This window comes from Fopius arisanus, unplaced genomic scaffold (genome assembly GCF_000806365.1).
Source record: "Fopius arisanus strain USDA-PBARC FA_bdor unplaced genomic scaffold, ASM80636v1 scaffold00075, whole genome shotgun sequence".
NCBI classification, from domain to species: domain Eukaryota; kingdom Metazoa; phylum Arthropoda; class Insecta; order Hymenoptera; family Braconidae; genus Fopius; species Fopius arisanus.
Genome location: NW_011887814.1, coordinates 1 through 19,079, shown reverse-complemented (window position 1 = coordinate 19,079; position 19,079 = coordinate 1). Strand labels below are relative to the sequence as shown.

The 19,079-nt window shown below is 36.7% G+C and overlaps 6 protein-coding genes across 10 annotated transcripts; 3 read left to right on the top strand and 3 right to left on the bottom strand.

Annotated features, from left to right (window-relative positions):
* Positions 1 to 3: 3 nt before the first annotated feature.
* Positions 4 to 9,756, bottom strand: Dus1 (Dihydrouridine synthase 1). Of its 3 annotated transcripts, none has more exons than XM_011310340.1 (9): positions 9,323 to 9,756; positions 2,107 to 2,340; positions 1,749 to 1,908; positions 1,385 to 1,546; positions 989 to 1,271; positions 724 to 869; positions 537 to 634; positions 316 to 471; positions 4 to 225 (listed from the first exon to the last, which is right to left on the bottom strand). In XM_011310340.1, exons 1-9 carry the CDS (start codon positions 9,368 to 9,370, stop codon positions 46 to 48), a joined length of 1,467 nt encoding a protein of 488 aa, XP_011308642.1. In that variant the 5' UTR covers positions 9,371 to 9,756; the 3' UTR covers positions 4 to 45. The 3 variants fall into 3 exon arrangements, with proteins under 3 accessions (XP_011308642.1, XP_011308643.1, XP_011308645.1); XM_011310341.1 differs by lacking the exon at positions 9,323 to 9,756 and adding an exon at positions 2,690 to 2,788; XM_011310343.1 differs by lacking the exon at positions 9,323 to 9,756 and adding an exon at positions 2,485 to 2,621.
* LOC105269812 (uncharacterized) lies at positions 2,838 to 4,449 on the top strand. The gene is made up of 4 exons (XM_011310344.1): positions 2,838 to 3,187; positions 3,429 to 3,670; positions 3,872 to 4,046; positions 4,207 to 4,449. Exons 1-4 carry the CDS (start codon positions 2,920 to 2,922, stop codon positions 4,326 to 4,328), a joined length of 807 nt encoding a protein of 268 aa, XP_011308646.1. The 5' UTR covers positions 2,838 to 2,919; the 3' UTR covers positions 4,329 to 4,449.
* Positions 4,536 to 7,606, bottom strand: LOC105269813 (uncharacterized). Its single transcript, XM_011310345.1, has one exon. The coding sequence runs from the start codon at positions 7,528 to 7,530 to the stop codon at positions 5,821 to 5,823; it is 1,710 nt and encodes a 569-aa protein (XP_011308647.1). The 5' UTR covers positions 7,531 to 7,606; the 3' UTR covers positions 4,536 to 5,820.
* A 210-nt stretch (positions 9,757 to 9,966) lies between the features above and the next one.
* Positions 9,967 to 11,796, top strand: LOC105269814 (TP53-regulated inhibitor of apoptosis 1-like). Of its 3 annotated transcripts, none has more exons than XM_011310347.1 (3): positions 9,967 to 10,234; positions 10,959 to 11,096; positions 11,555 to 11,796. In XM_011310347.1, the coding sequence occupies exons 2-3, from the start codon at positions 10,962 to 10,964 to the stop codon at positions 11,639 to 11,641; spliced, it is 222 nt and encodes a 73-aa protein (XP_011308649.1). In that variant the 5' UTR covers positions 9,967 to 10,234; positions 10,959 to 10,961; the 3' UTR covers positions 11,642 to 11,796. The 3 variants fall into 3 exon arrangements, with proteins under 3 accessions (XP_011308649.1, XP_011308648.1, XP_011308650.1); XM_011310346.1 differs by lacking the exon at positions 10,959 to 11,096 and adding an exon at positions 10,740 to 10,919 and having other exon boundaries at positions 9,973 to 10,234; XM_011310348.1 differs by lacking the exon at positions 9,967 to 10,234 and adding an exon at positions 10,791 to 10,879.
* Positions 11,797 to 11,819: 23 nt separating this feature from the next.
* Ssrp (structure specific recognition protein) lies at positions 11,820 to 14,581 on the bottom strand. The gene is made up of 3 exons (XM_011310339.1): positions 14,342 to 14,581; positions 12,138 to 14,162; positions 11,820 to 11,988 (listed from the first exon to the last, which is right to left on the bottom strand). Exons 1-3 carry the CDS (start codon positions 14,390 to 14,392, stop codon positions 11,890 to 11,892), a joined length of 2,175 nt encoding a protein of 724 aa, XP_011308641.1. The 5' UTR covers positions 14,393 to 14,581; the 3' UTR covers positions 11,820 to 11,889.
* A 223-nt stretch (positions 14,582 to 14,804) lies between these two features.
* Positions 14,805 to 17,008, top strand: LOC105269808 (BTB/POZ domain-containing adapter for CUL3-mediated RhoA degradation protein 3). Its single transcript, XM_011310338.1, has 4 exons — positions 14,805 to 15,495; positions 15,762 to 16,074; positions 16,220 to 16,418; positions 16,693 to 17,008. The coding sequence occupies exons 1-4, from the start codon at positions 15,228 to 15,230 to the stop codon at positions 16,894 to 16,896; spliced, it is 984 nt and encodes a 327-aa protein (XP_011308640.1). The 5' UTR covers positions 14,805 to 15,227; the 3' UTR covers positions 16,897 to 17,008.
* The last annotated feature ends 2,071 nt before the right edge of the window (positions 17,009 to 19,079 follow it).

Below are 19,079 nucleotides of genomic sequence, written 5' to 3'. Positions count from 1 at the left end.
AAGAAAATTATCGTCTTTTCATTATTAAAAGTAATTAATATTTAATTAATCATCGGTGTTAATGATTTTTTCAGTGGAGTATTCCTCTCCTCGCTGTTTTTTGAACTCCACTGCCATTTTTCGACGTGTTTTCGTGAGATTTCGGTGGCCCAAACAGTCGAGATTGTCATTGTAACATTTATTTCTACAGCACTGACGACACATTTTGTATTCGCACTTCATTCCCTGGGGATACAAGCAAAATTCATTATTCTATAATTAATTAAAGAATTACAATTATTGTTTTAGATGGAGAGACGATTAATTGGAATTTACCACGGGATTAGGACAGCTGGTGCAGAGATCGGAGCCTTTTTTGACACTGGGTCCCCGATGAGGTCGTCTGGCGATTCTCCTCAGTTTCTTCATCTTCTTCCTGGAGACTAGATTCCCCTCGTCGTCCAGGTAATCCCTTTTCACCCCCATATTTTCCTTATAATTGATGAAATATTAAAAATTGAAATGAATTTGAAAGATATAAAACAAGATTAGCTCACTATTTCGATTCTCTTCGCTTCCACTTTGCTCATGTGATCCTCTGGCGAGTCTCTGACGTACGGTTGGCAGAGCCATGGAGGAAGCACCAGGTTGTAATCTAAAAAAACAAAAATTACGAGTACTTTCCCAATGGATTCTTCCCTATAAATTTTATATTCAATCAAACGATTTAATAAGAATAATCACCTTCTGGCTTCGACTGCCAAACGATTTCTCCCTCGTGATAAGGTAAATATCTCTCCTTCATTTTCAAAACTACAGCTCTAAAATTCTCCATGTTGGAATTACCCGCTAGAATCGATCGCTCCTCTGAATTTTCTGGTAAACATAATCTACAAGCAATAAATAAATGAAGATAAAAAGAAATTGGTCCATAAACGATAAAATGATAAAACGCCATGTCGAGAAAGAAGTATTCCCTGATTGAAAAATAATTATAAACAGCTCTTACGTGTGTTGGAATAATTTAAATAAGTGCCCACGAATAAAAGCAGGGGATGCTGGATATTTTTCCACTAGATTCAGATACTCTTCGGCTGGCTCCCAACTCGGGGGATAAGAACCCTCGAAAATCAAGGGATTGAATAAATTACCCTCAGCCGACATGACTCCCTGGACTCCAGTCTCCGAAATGCATCTGTCCACGTCCTGGAGGCACTGGATATTTCCATTGGCAAATACCGGAATTTTCACTGCCTCACGAACAGCTTTTATGTGCTCCCAGGAAGCTAGACCTATTAAAATATAATGTAATTAAAATAGTAGTAATAACAATAATATAATAATAATAATGATAATCGAGTGATTTTGGCATTTATCTGGGGAAACGTTTGTTAATTAATTTTACCTGTCATCGGGCCCTTCTGTTCTCTCGTTCTTCCATGAACTGTCAATAATTTAGCGCCCGATGACTCTAACATTTTAGCATAAGCCACTGTTTTTTCTATTTCCGGAAAAACCCGAAGCTTGCACGTCACAGGGATTTTCAGTCCTTCACTCAATGTTTTCACTGCAAGTAATTCACTCAATAATAGTACTTCACAATAATTTAACAATAATCAATAATTTCTCAGTAGAATTAAAATTATTACAATTATTCAGAGTGAAACTGAATCTTCGTTTCTTTTCAAATTAATTTTTAATTGTAAAATAATGAAATTAATTTACTAGGGCTGTCGATTGCCGAAATGAGATCGAAAAGAGATTGTTACCTATTTTATTTAATAATTCCCAATCGTCCTGCAAAAAAGCTCCGTAATGTCCTCGTTTGGCTATGGCCTGGGGACACCCGATATTAATATCGATTGCATCGCAAAAAGGTTCGGCCAATTGCGCTGCCTCCAACAAAGTAATGGGATCGTTTCCACAGAACTGAGAACAAAAAAAGCTATGAAAAATTAATGTCATTTCTCCATAACATTCACTCATCATATAGTATTCTAATTATTGCAAAGTAAAAAAGAATGAAATAAAAATGAACAAATTATCAATATCTCCAATTTTTCGATCGATCGAAATTAATCAATTAAAATAATAATATTTTAATTAATGGAGATGAATCTTAATTACTTGAACTATCAGGGGTCGATCCTCTGGACAACTGGCGAGTGCATCTTTTCTGTATTTGGAGTCTCTGCAAAAAACTTGTGCGTGATACATTGGGGTGTAGCAGAGATGAGAATTATGTCGACGTGAAAGTAATCTCCAAGCTAATTCACTGGCATCAACCATTGGAGCTACAATATTCCTAGGTCTTCCCAATTTCTCCCATAAATCCTCTCTTCTCCCCTTGCACTCCAAAACCTGTGGAAGAAATTGAAATGAAAATAATTTTTTATTCACTGCAAAATTTCCAAAAATACCTACAACTTCCAACTATTTCATTTATTACTCAACTTTAACTATTGCATCGTACAATAACAATAATTCATTCGAATAATTTATTACCATTGAATTGCAAAACTGACAAAAAAGAACCGCAGAGTTAAATCTGTTTAATTCATTAGTCACTATTCATATATTATTTATTTCATTTGTTATTTTATCATTGCACAGTATACCACCAATAATTTATTTAAACATAAAAAAATGGTTTCCTGTCTCATTTTATTATGAATTAATGATTCTGAATGCATAAATAAATGGGTAGCACCTGGGGCAATCGATGCATCTCAAATTATTTATCAATTATCATTTGTTTATTGCTTTTTTTTTTCAATTAACGTTGAACTGCGCAGTGTAGTACAGGGCGGTGTCGTAACGAACGTCGCAGCTGTCGCGCTGCCGACAGATTTTTTACTTCCATCTTTCTCAATCTATCTCTATCTAGAAAACCTGGAGAAGGTTATGAAATTTGTTGACAATTGTCTGGAGTGATCGATTATGGAGCCAAATCCGAGTAAAACAGCATCGCAGCTTCGATCTTGGGCGATTAAAACTGGAATGGACGATGAAAATCTCTGCGAACTATGGAAAATTCTTCAGAATGGGATTTTTCCTGGGGCACCTCCTGAGGAAATTGGCCTCAAGTATGAACCACCTAGCGATGATGATGAGGAGTTCACTGCCTCTGATTGTCCACCACCTGCCAAAGTTCCCAGGGTTTTTGCTGATCCTCTTGATATGTCTGATGCAATTGCCACCAAACAAGGTATAATAAATTAATTATTCCATCTATCCACCGTTTTTATCATTTTTTTTTCAACAAAAAAACTCGTTTTTCCTCATTTCCTCATTTCCTCATTCCCTTTTTGATCGAATATTCGAATATTTCATTGGAAAAATTGAGAAAATTAAACTTTTATATATGAAAAGTCGGTAGAGATTTGTAAATAAAATTTCACGTGGTATTTATTGATAATGTTGCTATCGATTTTCGTTTGATTTTGCAGAACTCCATGATTTTCAGACGAAAATTGACGATAAGCTGGACGGAATCCGGAGAACTCAGCAGAAAATTCTGAAACTCTTGCTGGAGCAGAAGAGAGACAGAGAAAATTTGGAAGCATTGCAAGGTGGAAATTTTGGAGAATCTTTTTCTCAGACCTATAACATTCCTTTCCCTCTACCTACGATAGAGGTTCTCAAAGAATTGGATGAAAAGCTGTCAAGTGAAGAGTGTCAACGAGATTTCGTGAGTTTTCCAATAATTTTCCCTCCAATTTTTCCTCCAATTCCCAAAAACTCAATTTTGTAATTATCAAAACACTTCGAAGGAAATTCCAAAATTATATTTAATAAATTTAATTAAAGATTACATTGGAATATTATTAATGAGTCAGTAATTAATTATTCGAAAGCAATGAATAATTCGAATAGTCAAATTAAATTGCAGATTAAATTGCTTCAGTTCTTCTGGAACTCGAAAGAAACATCAGTATCGAAACAGGCACTAGCGATTCTTCAACGATTACTTGACAGAGAAGTCGCGATGAGATTGACAGCTGTCAAAAAGACAGGAGACAAAATAACTCTGAAAAGTATGAGTAATGTGTGGACATGCATCGCCAGTAAGTAAATATAATTACTGCATTAATTACCAATTGTAAAAGATCCACTTATTCTCCAAGAGAAATAAAAAAAACCAGGAGTTAAATGTGAATTGAATTTTAGGTTTTAATTGTTGCTCAACGCAGCAATTAATTAATTAATTAATTAATTTAATTCCAGATGTTTTCGAGATAAAAGGAAACTGGTGCTTCGATGACGTCGAGACAGGACTGGGAAAAGTGCTCACACGAGCCTCTGACTGGAATGGAAAACGACCTCATCGACCGAAAAATCAAATATAATTTATTTATAAATTAACTAATGCTAACGCTATAAATATTATCATCCAGATAAACAAAGAAAATATCTCCCACAAAAAAAAACTGTAGATTAAAAAAATAAACGATTTCCATTAATTTTTCATATTTCTGTAGAAATTCATTTATTTATTCCTTCGCAATTGTTTAACAAATTTTTCCTCGGTTTTTAAAGATATTTTTTTACTGTTTTCAAATATAAAATTAGCGTCAGTGGCTTTCATAGAAAGTAAAGATAAATTTTTGAGCTTGACGATTTGCAATAAATTATAGCAATAATTATTTGTTCATGGGACAATGCAGTTGAAAATTATTGGGTTTTTATCCAGTGGGAGTTAGAGCTCGAGGAGAAAATAGTCACGCGATGATTTCTGTCACGCAACGGAAATGGGAATTTGTTTTCTGGGATTGGATCCCGTGCCAGGTGCCACCAGGTGATTCCCCATAAACAAAAAACAATTAAAAAAAATCAAACGAAATGTCCAACCCACCGGTCTTTATTTCGAATTATCGATTACAGTCGTAAAAAATAATATCTAGAGGTTTTTCATTGAGCGGGACGGATAATTTATTTACTTTCACAAATGAAAAATTAATTATTAGAACAAATGCTTTTGATTATTACTTTAATCCCATTTTTTATCTCTAGATCCTATCCCCTTCGCTTAATCATTACTTCTGCTATTGAATTTAATGTTATCATTACAAAAATACTCTCTAGGTGATCTGCTATTATAGAAATGGAGAATAAATCCGCAGAGAAGTGGTAGATGTATCAGCAAAAAAAAAAGCCCATCGATTATTTTTATTCAGTGAATAAATAGAGATATGTTTAATTAATTATGTAACTCTATAAAAAGATTCTGATTTTCCTTCTTGAAATATTCACAGAAATAATCCATTATCTTCTTACCACTTCACCACTGAAATATTCAATTACAATTATTAAATCAATATTGCACTCGAATTACTCTTTAGAATACTGTTCGTTTGATCCTACATACCGCAATAGACACTAATGACAATTTTTACCTTAAATATTTCAAAAGAAATTGTAAAAATAATTATCACTGGAACCGATTCCAAAAAAGCACAGTCCGAGAAAAAAACCATCAATCCAATTTTTAAAAAATTATAACCATAAAAATCATTCCTCGGCGTTATTATAATTATTTTGATTATAATCATGTTTCCTTCCCCGCAATAAACAAGATAAATTACTTCTCAAATTTGAAAAGTCGACTCATTGAATTATTTACAAATAAGTACTCCCATATTAAAAAATGAATAGTAATTACTAATAAGTAATACCCGTTAATAATAACCAATTATCATTATTATTAGTATAATAATAATCTAGTGTGAAATGAATCAGTAACCGATTTCGTCTGACGATAAAGAAAAAATCGAATTAGAGGATTCGTTGGAGAAAATAAATTTCCCCTCCCCCAGCGAACACAATGTGAAATAAAATAAATCAGTCAGTGGAAGTGGGCGGAAATGCGAAATGCTTGAGCTTCGGTGGTGATCTTGGTGACGCAGGTTTTGAGAACTCTGACTCTGGAATGGGTGACAATTGAGCTGATTGTGTGACATGAGGACTCATTTTGAATCTCGGTCGCCTGTGGAAGCTGGGCCTCCGGATTCTCATCTGATTCCTCTTGGAGACGGGCATACTGAACACAGTGTTCTCACATATAACATCATCGACAGAGGGTAACTGAAGTGGCGGTAGCTTGAGAGGTCTCACAGGAACCTCAAGACTACAATCAGGAATTCCAGGATTAACTCCTGCAATCCCTTGAGGAACACCCGCAGCGATCGTCTCGACCTTCTCCTCGAGCTTCTCCTCGACATTCACCTCCTCGGTCGATCCAATTGGTCCAATCCGATTTTTCCTTCCACGCGTTGAGTCCAGGGCCCTCTGCCGCGCATTTTTTCGCAATCTGCTGCGAAAAAATGTCTGAATCCGACGAACAGGTGTGCACCTGGTGACGACTTTGTCGTCGTCATTGCGATGGCTCTTCTTCTTCTTGCGCTCTGTCCAGCTGTGATTCATGATGGAGAAGCAGCAGGAAACGGGCGACGGTGTGAGTGGTTTCATCTCGGCGACTTTGGCTTCCAAGTCCTGGAGTCTCTGATCCCCAGAGATCGTCGTCTGGGTGAGCTCGAAGGACGTGGCATCCTCCGGGGTTTCATAAGTAAAGTACAAATGAAAGTTGCGCTTGTCTCTACTCCTCGTCTTGCTCTCGGAATGCGTCGAGCATATGAACACCTGATTAGCATCAGCTACCCTCGTCTCCTCGACATTCACATCCTTGCAGAAATGATAATTATCAAGATTACCAAACTTCCGTGGTGGTTTCACCTCCTGGACAACGGCCCTCTGCTCCCTCTTATTTCTCACATATTCATAAGTCGTTAAACCCAAATAAGCGATGTATCCGTGAAAAATACACAGATGTATGAGCAAAGCAGCAGCTATCGCTGACAAAACACCAACGACCGAGATGATTATCAAAGTACTGGTACTCTGAATCGGTTGTATCGATACAATCGGCATCGTGATGTTCTCCATCATGGAATTGCCAGCGTTCTGATGCTCGATTGTCACAACAACTTGGCAGAAGCTAATTGCTACCAGAATAACAGCACCGACAATAGCCGATACAACGCATACAATGAAGTACTTGTAATTACGACTGCCGATGCAATTGTTCAACCACATGCAGTGGTGATCGAATTTTTTAACGCACTTGTTGCAGACCGAACAGTGCTTTGTCCTCTTGGAGGTGATCGTTATGTTGCAGAGATGACACCTTCCATTTTCAATGACATGGAGATGCTTTGTCCTGTCAAATTCGGGTACAACATTGTTCGTGGGTTGTTCACGCACTTGTGGGTCAGATGGGTCAATTATGAGGGCAAATATGTGGGTTATAGTGTGAATAACGAGAGTCAGCAGAAGGATTATTGTCACGGATGTACGTAGGGCTGTTGATAGCTGGGGTACCACCGAGATAAATCCACCGAGGGTTAATAACACTAGCAACAACCAGCCCCCTAGTTGTTGCGGATGGAGGGGCAGTTGGAGACCATGAAGACGACGGGTTTTTTTCAGCTCCGGTGGTCCTCGTGATGATTGCAGTGAGCAACAGCTGGTCAGGGAATTCGATGCGTTTAGCATCGCAGGGGACAGGGGTTTTGGGGATTTTTTTGGGGTTTTCCGAGGATTTTAGAGCGCGTCATCACGAGTGTCTTGACGATTGACACTCCGTTGGACACTGGGTTGGATCCATCGAATGTGGGACAATTATGGTGCTCCGGTTCATGCGCAGAATGGAATCGATAGTGGCATGGCAACGTTTGAATACTGATTAATCCACCGCTTTATTATTTGCTTATTGCAATTTTTAGTTATATAACGTTTTTTTTTTGTTTTTCATTTTTGTTATGGACGCGTGAAAGATTAGTGTCTAGATTTAAAGGACCGGTTGGATTATCTGGAAAAAATAATTTACTCCAAAATTGGGATTCCTAATTACTCTGGCAATTAATCGTTTTTTTTTCAATAATTGTTAGCTAGCGTTCTAGTGGTTGTCAACGACTAGAACGCTAGCTAACAATTATCGGAAAAAATAATTAATTGGCGGAGTAATTAGGAATCCCAATTTTGGAGTAAATTATCTTTCCGAGATACTCCATCCGGCCCTTAAACTGAGAGTTTGAGTTATGAAGAGGCACGTGTGGATCATATTCTTGTTTAAGACCCCAATGGACTGTCTGGAAAAGATAATTTACTCCAACATTGGGACTTCTAATTACTCCATCAATTAATCGTTTTTTCCGATAATTGTTAGCTAGCGGCCTAGTTGTTGACAACCGCTAGAACGCTAGCTAACAATTATTGAAAAAAACGATTAATTGCCAAAGTAATTAGGAATCCGAATTACGGAGTAAATTATCTTTTCTAGATAATCCACCCGAGCCTTAAGAATATTTATTATAGTAATTTGCAATGATGAAGAAATAAATTTCAGATAAAAAGAAACAATTGATTCTGGAATTTCAAGTGAAAAATCTCGAAATTTGCAATAACGAATTGTTCATACAAAAATTATAGTTATTCGTGAAGTAATTGATTAAATATGAAGATTTCAAGTTTTTTTAATTAGTTTTTGATGTCGTTATCTCATTGAGAGAATTGAATCGATTAAATTGAGGGAATAATCCACAATTTGTTCGATAATCGAGGGATGGAAATGACACGTGAGAAATTCTCACCGTGACATAATTTTTTTTCCTCCGACGGTAGGAAATATCGATGGATAATAATTGTAGAACTAGTACTGGTATTTCTTTCGCCTTGGACTTCATACGAGAGTAGGCGGATTATTAATTCATTGTGGGGTATTCTGTGATGATTTTTTTTCAGTGTGGAATGAATTTCGCTCCGATTGATTGATAGATTTACATTTGAAAATTGATTGAATACTCAAAGACTGCGATCTACTTCAATATTCCATCATCTCCAAAATAATTTTATCAAAAAACAAATTTTCTCTTCAATTTTCACGTAAATGTCTTCAATTAAAGGAATTAAAAAATTATAAAGTAAATAAAATAATATAGACGAAATACTATAGATTTGAATCAAGTCCCACCAGCTAAATAAATTATCACGAATGAAAAACCATTCTTTATTTATTAAATATCGATAAATTATTCCACCGAATTCTCCGAGAAAAATGAGAATTTCAATAGCACAAACGATTTTTTACTGGGGAGACGTTAATATCTCATTTTCCGATGATTGCGTACTTAATGTTAATAAAATGTGATTAATTAATTTGCTGATAATTCACAGTAAAATTGGTCTTTGAGATTTAGAGTATTCTAACCTCAACTAGTTCTAGAACCACTGAAAATCCTTTGAAACACTAGAAATTGATAGATCTATGGAAATTTCTAGGACTCACCTCATGATTCAGTGGAACGTCTGCAATATCCTCATTTTTCGACACCATTATCACCTTTTTTTAATCAACAGCACTAACTTAACACATGGACTGCAAATGTGACGTGAGGTTACATCCAGACGATCCAGACTTGAACTCAGAACTAAATTCAATAAAATGTACTTGATACGACAATTCTCTCCCCCACAACCTTCTTAATTTGTAATTAAAAATGTCGATCGATGAATTAATCAGATTCAGGATTAACTAATCAGAATTCAACTTCGTAGACAATATTCCCCATTATTTACGTTTTCCATGGAAAATTCAGAGGAAAACGAATTTTCATGGTGATCAAAATTATTACTGAAGTCGAACCCGTTATAAACTAATTATCAATACGAGAAATCCCATTTGTTATTAATATTTCATGGAGTATTTTATTCTTGTAGAAAGAGTCGTAGAACCTGATATTTGAATTTATTCTTGTAATCAACGGGAAATAGTAAATATTTAATTACGAATAACCGAGTGATTTTGTAATTAAAAAATAATGCAAATAATTGGCCAAATAATTGCCCAGTGGAGGGGAATAATTGATGTTTGAATTGCAGGGGAAGGGAAATTATTATTTGAATAAGTTTTACGGGGCAAATAGATATCTGTATTTTCAACAGCACGTGCTTCAAATTTTCGTTATCAACAGAGAACCAGTGAATTTTCCAATCAACAAGAAAAACAGGAGTTTCCCTCATTTATTGACAGTCACCCCTGATTTGTCCTTTAATAACAATCAATCAGGAACAATCAACAATAATTATCAACAATTGCCTCAACCTTTACATGAAATCTCCGAAAAATCGAATTAAAATTATCAGAAAAATACAGTAACCTATCACTTCAGTGAAATCATAGGAGAATAAATAATTCGAGGTGATTAGAAAATGTATTATTATCAAATTGAATTATTACTAAATTAATTATTATCATTCATTTGTCATGGAGTAATTTCTCGTCTTTTAGGACAAGTGACAAGTGAATTTTTTTTTGTTATTTTTTTGCCTTTGAATAAAATAGTTTTTCATGGACCACCAATAGTAAAAGCTATAATAATTAAATAAATTAAGTCAATGTTCCAGTTCCTGGCATTTTCGTTGATTTTTAATGAGAAAAATTCGCATTTTCAGGGCATTGTCTTAAACATTCGGTTGGAATTAATTTATTAATCAATGACTGTTGGAATTATTTCAAATTAAATAAAAAATAGTTGGAGGCTGGGATTATTAGCGTTCCAATTATTTTTATTCTCATTTTGTAAAGATATTCATTTATTTCACCTAGCTAATGGCAAACCCTAATTTGTTAATAAACACTGAATTAAGGACTTGGTGTATTCAAGTGACGACCCATTGACTCAATGTATTTTTTGGATCTTTAGATAGAGGAAAGTGACGAAAGTAATAACTGGGACATGAATAGCCTAGGTGATGCTTGCAATGAGATTAAGAGAGAGTACGACATGTGCTTTCAAACTTGGTTCACTGAAAATTTTCTCAAAGGGGATACAAATGACTCTATGTGCGCCCCTCTCTTCAAAGTTTATCAACAATGTGTGAAGGTAATTTAAATTGTTACTTTTTATGATGATTTATTGCAGGGGATGGAGGCGTGCCAGGAGCTCAAGAAGAATTACGACGAGTGCTTCAATAATTGGTTCACCGAGCGATTTATGAAGGGCCACACAGATGATTCCATCTGTGCACCTCTTCTCAAGGTTTATAAAGAGTGTGTGCAGGCACGTGTCAATGACTAATAATTATTATCAAAAAATCTGGAATTTCCAATAAATCACCAATTAAAAATTACGAAAAAAACCAAATGTGGGATTTTAATTCGTTTTATCCCGAAATCTATTGCTCTCCGGTGAAATCTTCAGAGGACTTTTTTGTAGTTCACTAAGTTAACGAAAAAAAAGGGCTGATGATTTTTCCTCCTAGAATCGATATTTTTCGAGATAAGTCGAAAATTCAGACAAATTGACGGCTCCAATAAAATGTCAACTTGATTTTTTTCATGAATTTTAAACGAATGCAATAAAATTCGGCGAGTCTGAATACAAATCGAAGTAATTCAGGGTGAAAAATGTGGAGAGAATGTGCACGAAAGTCTGAACTAAATTAATAATCGAAATGATGAATTATTAACGAAAGAACCGTCCAAATTAAACTACGAATTTTTCCCTGAATTTCACAGAAATCGATGAAAGAGCAGAATATCGAGCTGAAAGACATCGAGATAAACCACTTGGGAACCGAAAACGAGAAAAAGTCACCGAGCTGACAGTTGACCACAAAAGATTCCCTGTAAATACGACAAGATCTATTTTTCTTAATTTCCCCTCATCTAATTTTTCTGTGACCTTCAGTAAACATTAAAAAAACTTGCCATAGAGTATTTACTGAAAATGAATATTATTAATTGCTCTTAATGAAAAATATGGAAAAAATACAAGGAACAATAGGAGAAAAATTTACAGTTTAACTTATTCAATTGTAACATTTGTGTTAACAATAATTTAGATTAAGTATTTAATCACTGCCAGTAGATTCATCGCTCTCCTCGATTTCCTCTTCCTCACTCGACCCAGAGGATTCCTTTCTCCCCTTTTTCACCCTCTTTTTGTCGTTCTGAATAGAAAAATAATTGTAATTATTTAAAAAAATCTCCCATTTCATTAATTGAATAAAATTGCGTTTGAATAGCATTTGAACTCATAATTAAAAATAATTTTCATACTTTCAATTAAATTGGAACTAAGATTGAAAATTAAACTCACAGCTGCTGGACGTTTCTCTCCTCCCTTCTTAACCGTTTTTTTCTTCTCCCCTTCGCTCTCATCATCACTCCCTTTGGACTTCTTGCTCTCATCACTGCTGCTGTCGTCATCAGAAATGTACTCCTTGCTTTTAAACGAGCCAGCCTTCGCCGGCGAGACATCTTTCTTGGAATCCTTCTTGGTCTCCCTCTTCTTCCTCTCCGGCTTCTCCTTTCCTTTATCCTTAGAGCCACCACCCGCTGCCTCAAACTTCTTCATTGCCTCTGCGTACTCCTCCTTCAATTTCTGTCCCTTCTTCTCCCATTCTGATTTTCCATCAAGTGTCTTCCACATCTCCCCAGCTTTCTTGGCAATTTCAGTAACAGCTATACCAGGATTATCCTCTTTTATCTTCTCCCTGGCACTGTTCAACCACAACATGAAAGCTGTGGCAGGTCTTTTGGGTCTGCCCTCCTCCCTCTCCTTCTTCTTCTTCCTGGGTTTCCTCGGCTTCTCACTAACAGTTTTAGCGCTTTTACTTTTTTTTTTCTCCTTCTTCTCCTTCCTCCCGCTAGCATCGCTGTCCTCCTCATCAGAGTCCTCACTTGTCGCAGGATTCGAGTCATACTCCTCAGCAACATCACTTTCATCCTGATTAGGATTAAAGTCCTCATCAGTGCTCTCGTCCTCCTCCGAGTCGTTGACATCATCCCGTTCCTTGGCCTCAGCCTTAACCCGAGCCAGATAAGCATCAGGCTCCGCTTCATTATCAGAATCCCCAAAGTCGTTGTCATACGAAACCTTCTCACCCTTTCCCCTGTTCTTTACCCTCAGCTTCTTCGAGGTGATAAAATCAAAGAGCTTTCCATACTCCTCCTTCTCGATGCTGGAGAACGTGTGAACAACACCAGATGTCAATTCAATTTCAAAATCAAAACTCCTGGTGCTACCACCACCTCGGGCAAAATTAACAGATGCTATTTCGTCGAATCTTATGTGAATCGGTGGCTTGTGAACGTAAATGAAACCTCTCTCCAGAGGATAGAGGTAGCCAGCTGCTGCCTTGAAGGAACAACCGATAGCTGGAGTGCCTGAATGACCAACGAAACCACCAGGTCCTGTCAATTTACGGTTTATTATGACCTTCATAACTTTTCCCAGCACCTCGTAAGTTGGTCCAGACAGGTCCTTGGGTAATTTGTCCTCGTACCTCTCCTTGAGTTCTTTCTCAGTGAATGGCAATTCAATGGACGTTTCCTCCTCCTGATTGAATAACAAAACGAGATAATGATAACGTGTCTGCCCTTGTTTAATTGGAGGATCCAGTGAAACAACGAAGAACATCTGACGACTGTCCTTGTGAGGAAGAAGAAATAGTCGCAATACTGTGGACATTGGGATCTTGTAATCGAATGTTTTCCCATGTAATTGAAAGAACGATTGAAAAATTTTGATGTCATAGCGACCACGAGGTGTGAGACACTGAATTTCCTTGAAGATGGCGATTGCATCCCCTGAAACAGAAATCACCGAAGCCTTGTCCATCACCTGCTGGTGGAAGGAATCCACTGGATCAGTCTCAGCAGAGTCCATCACCGGTATGTGAAAACGCATCTCCATGAGGGAGACAGGTGCGTCGTCGTTCTGGTGAAACTCCAGAGTGACCTCATTTTTTCCTGTAGTACACTGGGAGACGTCGTAGAGGGGAACCTCAAAGGCTGTGTGGTGGCCAACGTCGAAGGACAAGACTGATCCAGTGAATTTCGCTGTTCCCCAGTTCCACCCCTTCAGGGACAATTCTTTCTCGAGCATGTCCTTTTTGTAATTCGTACTGAAGAACTTGGAGACCTTCTCCAGGTCCGCCTCCTTGAAGCCACGGAATCTGTGGAGAATTCCATTCTTCAGAAATATCCGGAGACCCCAGGTACCGACGAATTTCTGAAAATTCACCATTTCCATGTCGTTCGACGATATTTGCTCCACTTTTCCGGTTTTCTGATTCTTGAAGTGTAACGCCTGGTCCGTCAGCTTCAGCCGACCTGGAGTCTACATTAATCGGTGGAATAATTAATAAATAATTCCAGAGTAATGAGTTGGAATCTTTTAGAGAATAATTAGAGAGTCATTTAAGGAATTCCTGACAGATTTGACTTGATGAATAAAAAAATAATCAAATAAATCGATAACTGCATTGAAATATAATATTAATATAAATTTAAACTTACCATGGCACCCTTAACCTCTGCCGTTATATCCGGATACTCTAAAAAATCCATCTCGAAGTCGGTGTCCTCGAGACCCCAAAATGCCGGAAAATCTCAAAAAACCAAAGCTTTCTAACACCCAAAGAAGACTTTTATATTTTCCTCCCGAGGAAATAAAAGCACCGGTCAATGCCAACGGACGACGAATCCCGCGTTTTGTTGTGCGTTTTCTCAACCAATTCCTTATATACAAAGGAGAACATAATGGCTACCGCTTAAAAATCGAATTGATGAAAGTCGAAAGAAATCGAAATGGCGACTGCGAGAGTATCGAATCAGAAATTATACGGGAGATCAGCAACGTTTTTGTCGACCGTACCCATAAATAAGGCAGGACACGAAGTTTTCACCGGAAAATCGGCGTTAGATAAAAATATCGCCTCAAGAATTCGAGTACCAACCCCAGGTCAAGGAGGGCGATGATCCCTCATTAATTCCATAAACTTCAAAGATCGTCCACAAGAGTGCGTCGATCATCTGTCAAATCCACTTCACCATCTGTCAAAATTTTCACATTCCACGCCTTTCCCGTGTTATTCCATGTCCCCCCTGACGATAATCGTCTGACGAACCTCCCAGTGACTGCAAAAGCTCTTCGAGATCTCAAAAAAATGTCTCAACTCATCTGAATCCCCTGGAACCACCAGAAATAATCGTCTAAAACCGTTAAAAATGCGCCGCACACTCGTAACCTAGACCCAGTGAATGATTCAATCGTGAATAAATCCAGCGAATTGAATTTCAACCATTAACCACCGGAGTTGATCTGTTATCCCCCAAAAAGTGATAAATAAATAAATTAAGAAAAATCGCAGTGTCGGTGGACGCTGCTATTTTTGTTCATTAAATGTTGATCATTTCGCCCGATAAAATCGAGGAACCAACGTCACCGACGGGTACGTCGTCGCCAACATCGACGTCGTCACCAGGATTATTAGTAAGCGCACCAGGAATGTCTGGGGATCACAGACCTGTCATTCGTTATCCATCGGAATACGTTAAATTAAATATCGGTGGTTCATTACATTACACTACTATCAGTACATTGAGAAAGCATGACACTATGTTACGTGCTATGTTCAGTGGACGAATGGACGTGCACACCGACTCCGAAGGTGAATTTTTTAATTATTTTTATCAATTGCAAAGAAAAAAAGAAAAAAAATCAAATTATTCCGTAATCGTCATTTTCTAAATCGTGAATATCCCGAGATCTAATTGAAATATCAAAATTTTCGTTAAGATATTTTTTGTGGTAAATCTGAAGGACGACAAAAAAGGTCTAATGGAAAATTATGCTAACTCTCCTGGATTCAAAGATATTGTTATATTTGGAAAAAACTCCAATGAGTTATTGATAATCTGTTTATTTATGTTTCAGGATGGATTCTCATCGACAGATGTGGAAAGCACTTCGGTACAATTTTAAATTTTCTCAGGGATGGATCAGTGGGTCTACCGGAGAGTACTAAAGAAATTACTGAGCTACTCGCTGAGTCGAAATATTATTGCATAAGTGAACTAGCAGAATCTTGCGAAAAGGCACTACTTAGAAAAGAGAGAGAGGCCGAGCCAATTTGCAGGGTTGCACTCATAACATCGCAAAGGGAGGAGCAATTGTTGATTAGTAGTACAACAAAACCAGTTGTTAAACTTCTTATCAATAGGCATAACAATAAATATTCCTACACTAGGTAACAATGCCTTGTTCAAAGCCTCACATTATTCTTTTTCATTCAATTTAGAATTGCTCTCATGGCAATTTTCAATTACCAGAGATAATATTTTTGGTGAAATTGCCGAGTTTTCAGTCAAGTAATTGATTTTAAATACTTCCAGCACATCAGACGACAATCTGTTAAAAAATATCGAATTATTCGACAAAATGTCGTTGAGATTCAATGGCAGAGTACTCTTCATAAAAGATGTGATAGGCTCAATAGAAATATGTTGTTGGACATTCTACGGCCATGGGCGAAAGGTCGGAGAGGTCTGTTGTCACTCGATTGTTTACACAACGGATAAGAAGCACACGAAGGTAACAGAAATTACCCCCGAAAAATATCCGATAATTACCTCAAAAAATACAAGAAACGATTGGGTTTACCGAAAAAATGACAGGGACCGATCTCAAAGACATTGAAATTGTCTACAAAAAATTTCCCTGACATTTTTCGCTAAATCTATTTTCTCCAGAGATATTCACAAAACTATGGGAACAAGATTGACTATTCTGTGAATTTCATTCTCACGTGACATTAAAAAATTCAGTGATAATCAATTAATCATGATAATGATTTTTTTCTCATCAGGTGGAATTCCCGGAGGCTCGTATTTACGAGGAGACATTGAATATTCTTCTGTATGAGCATAGAAATGGACCAGACCAAGAGCTGATGCAAGCAACATCATCGAGAGGGGCTGTGGGTGGTGGTCCACCCTGTACCTCAGACGAGGAAGAGGGTGAGCGTTCAGGACTAGCTCGACTTCGCACAAACAAGCAAAATACCAACTGACCCCCCCTAGTTGTCCTAACACCCCCCCATCCAGCATTACTGAATTTAGTAAGATCATTCAAAACACGTGTCCACATAAAATAAACGAGAGGAACAGAATAACATAAAATAATCATCGACTACCATCTCGACAAATTTAAGCTGAGTATTAAAACAATATCATCAGAGATGTTAATCGAACGACCTTGAGTCACTCAATAATTAATTACTCCGGTTTTGTGCCAAAAATGTCTCTAATAGGAATAACATAAAGCTGGGGGCTTAAAAATGACGCCCATAAATCTTCAATATCTCTAGATCTCACGACATGATCTGAACGAGTCAAGTTTTACTTTCAAGATTAGAAAAATATTTTCAAAGTGAATGAAAAATCTGGAAATTTCACTCAGCCAATCACGAGTTATTGAAGATTTAAAAACGTCCTGTACGACTCTTTATCAATTTCCCCTATCATTCTTAATTAAGTGATTGATTAATTTGATTGGATTATCGATCCAGATCAATTATCGAGTCATTATTTATTCATTCGTAATTTATGGTAAATATAATGAATTATAAACAATAATAAAATCGACAGGATTTAATTTTTCATTGTGACGATGACATATGAATTACCACTGCCAATGAATCACGAAAAATTTATCATTCGAGTAGATGAAAAATTATTTTTTAAAAACGGTTCAAACCAATTTTTTAAATATTTTTTTTTAGTAATCTATTTTTTATTCTATCCCATTTTCTTTTGAACTAATGAAAATTGATTTGATTATTTTTATATTCACGTTAATTTCGTCACTCCGCACATAATTTTCTATTTGTTATCGGATTAATCAATAAACAATGCCGAGTTTTTTATCCCCTCCGTGGGCAGAACTAAATATTTCAATCTATAAACGTGCAAAAAATCAGGAGTTAACTGTGTAAATAACTCCCTAAACTGTTGAATAATAACTGTTGAATAACTATAAAGTTGGGGAAAAAACCCAGTGATAATACTGCACTGATAAACGATAATTATCATTTTTCGATCAACTACACGAGTGTTATTTCCCGATTCCGGCATTTACGAGAGGAATCCATAACAAACCACTCAAAACACAAATCACGTAATGGCAGACAACAAGTGAAATTTCCTCTGAAATTGAAATAAAAGACAATCCATTTCCCCTATAGAGCGAAAGACACGTTAAAATAATTCTCCCCCCAAGGAGAATTGTCTTTTTCTAATCTATGGATAAATTACTCTATTTGTCCCAGACACCGAGCACAATTCACCGCAAGAGTGTGCCAAAACAATTTTTTTTCATCGTTGAATTGAAGAAAAAAAAGGGTTTATTGATAAAAATAATTATTGTGAATAATGTACGTTGTTCAATGATATTAAATGTTTCCAGAGTTTTTCTGGGTCATGTAATCCGAGTGGAAAGTATAAGTTATTGTGATAAATCATTGAAATAAAGTTGAAAACCGATATTTATCACCGAACGATTGTTTCACTCCGACACTTCCCTAAAAATCAAATAATCTCAATTGTTTAAACGACTAAATGATAATGAATTATTGGCGAATTTTCGTGCGGGATGCCATAATTCCTCGAGATTGAATGAAAAAATTTTTCGGCGCCCTCCAAAGCCCCACTCAAAGAGGATTGACCAAAGTAGAGGCTCGGTTCTGGGGGTTTGAGTTCAAAGCCTCCGACTGCTGATTATTTGTGTTTCAAGGAATTAACAGTTATTAAAAATATCTTCACAAATTTGTCGGTGAGGTTTAATTGATTTACTTCAATAATTTAATATCGTACTTGCCATTTTGGGCGTAGATATAAAATACGACATAAATTTAAGGCCCGGATGGATTATTTGGGAAACATTATTTACTCCGAAATTTGGACTCCTAGGTACTCCGGAAATTAATTGTTTTTTCCAATAATTGTTAGTTAGCGCCGTAGCGGTTGTCAACAACTAGAGCGCTAGCTAACAATTATCAGAAAAATCGATTAATTGATGGAGTAATTAGGCGTGCCAATTTTGGAGTAAATCATCTTTTCCAGACAATCCAACCGGGCGTTAGTTTCAATTTCAAAATGCGGCACTCCAGCGTAGTCAATCATTTGTTTATACACGCACTCGCGATTTATCTGATGGAGCCATATCTACTGGCATCTCGACATCATCTGATCGAGA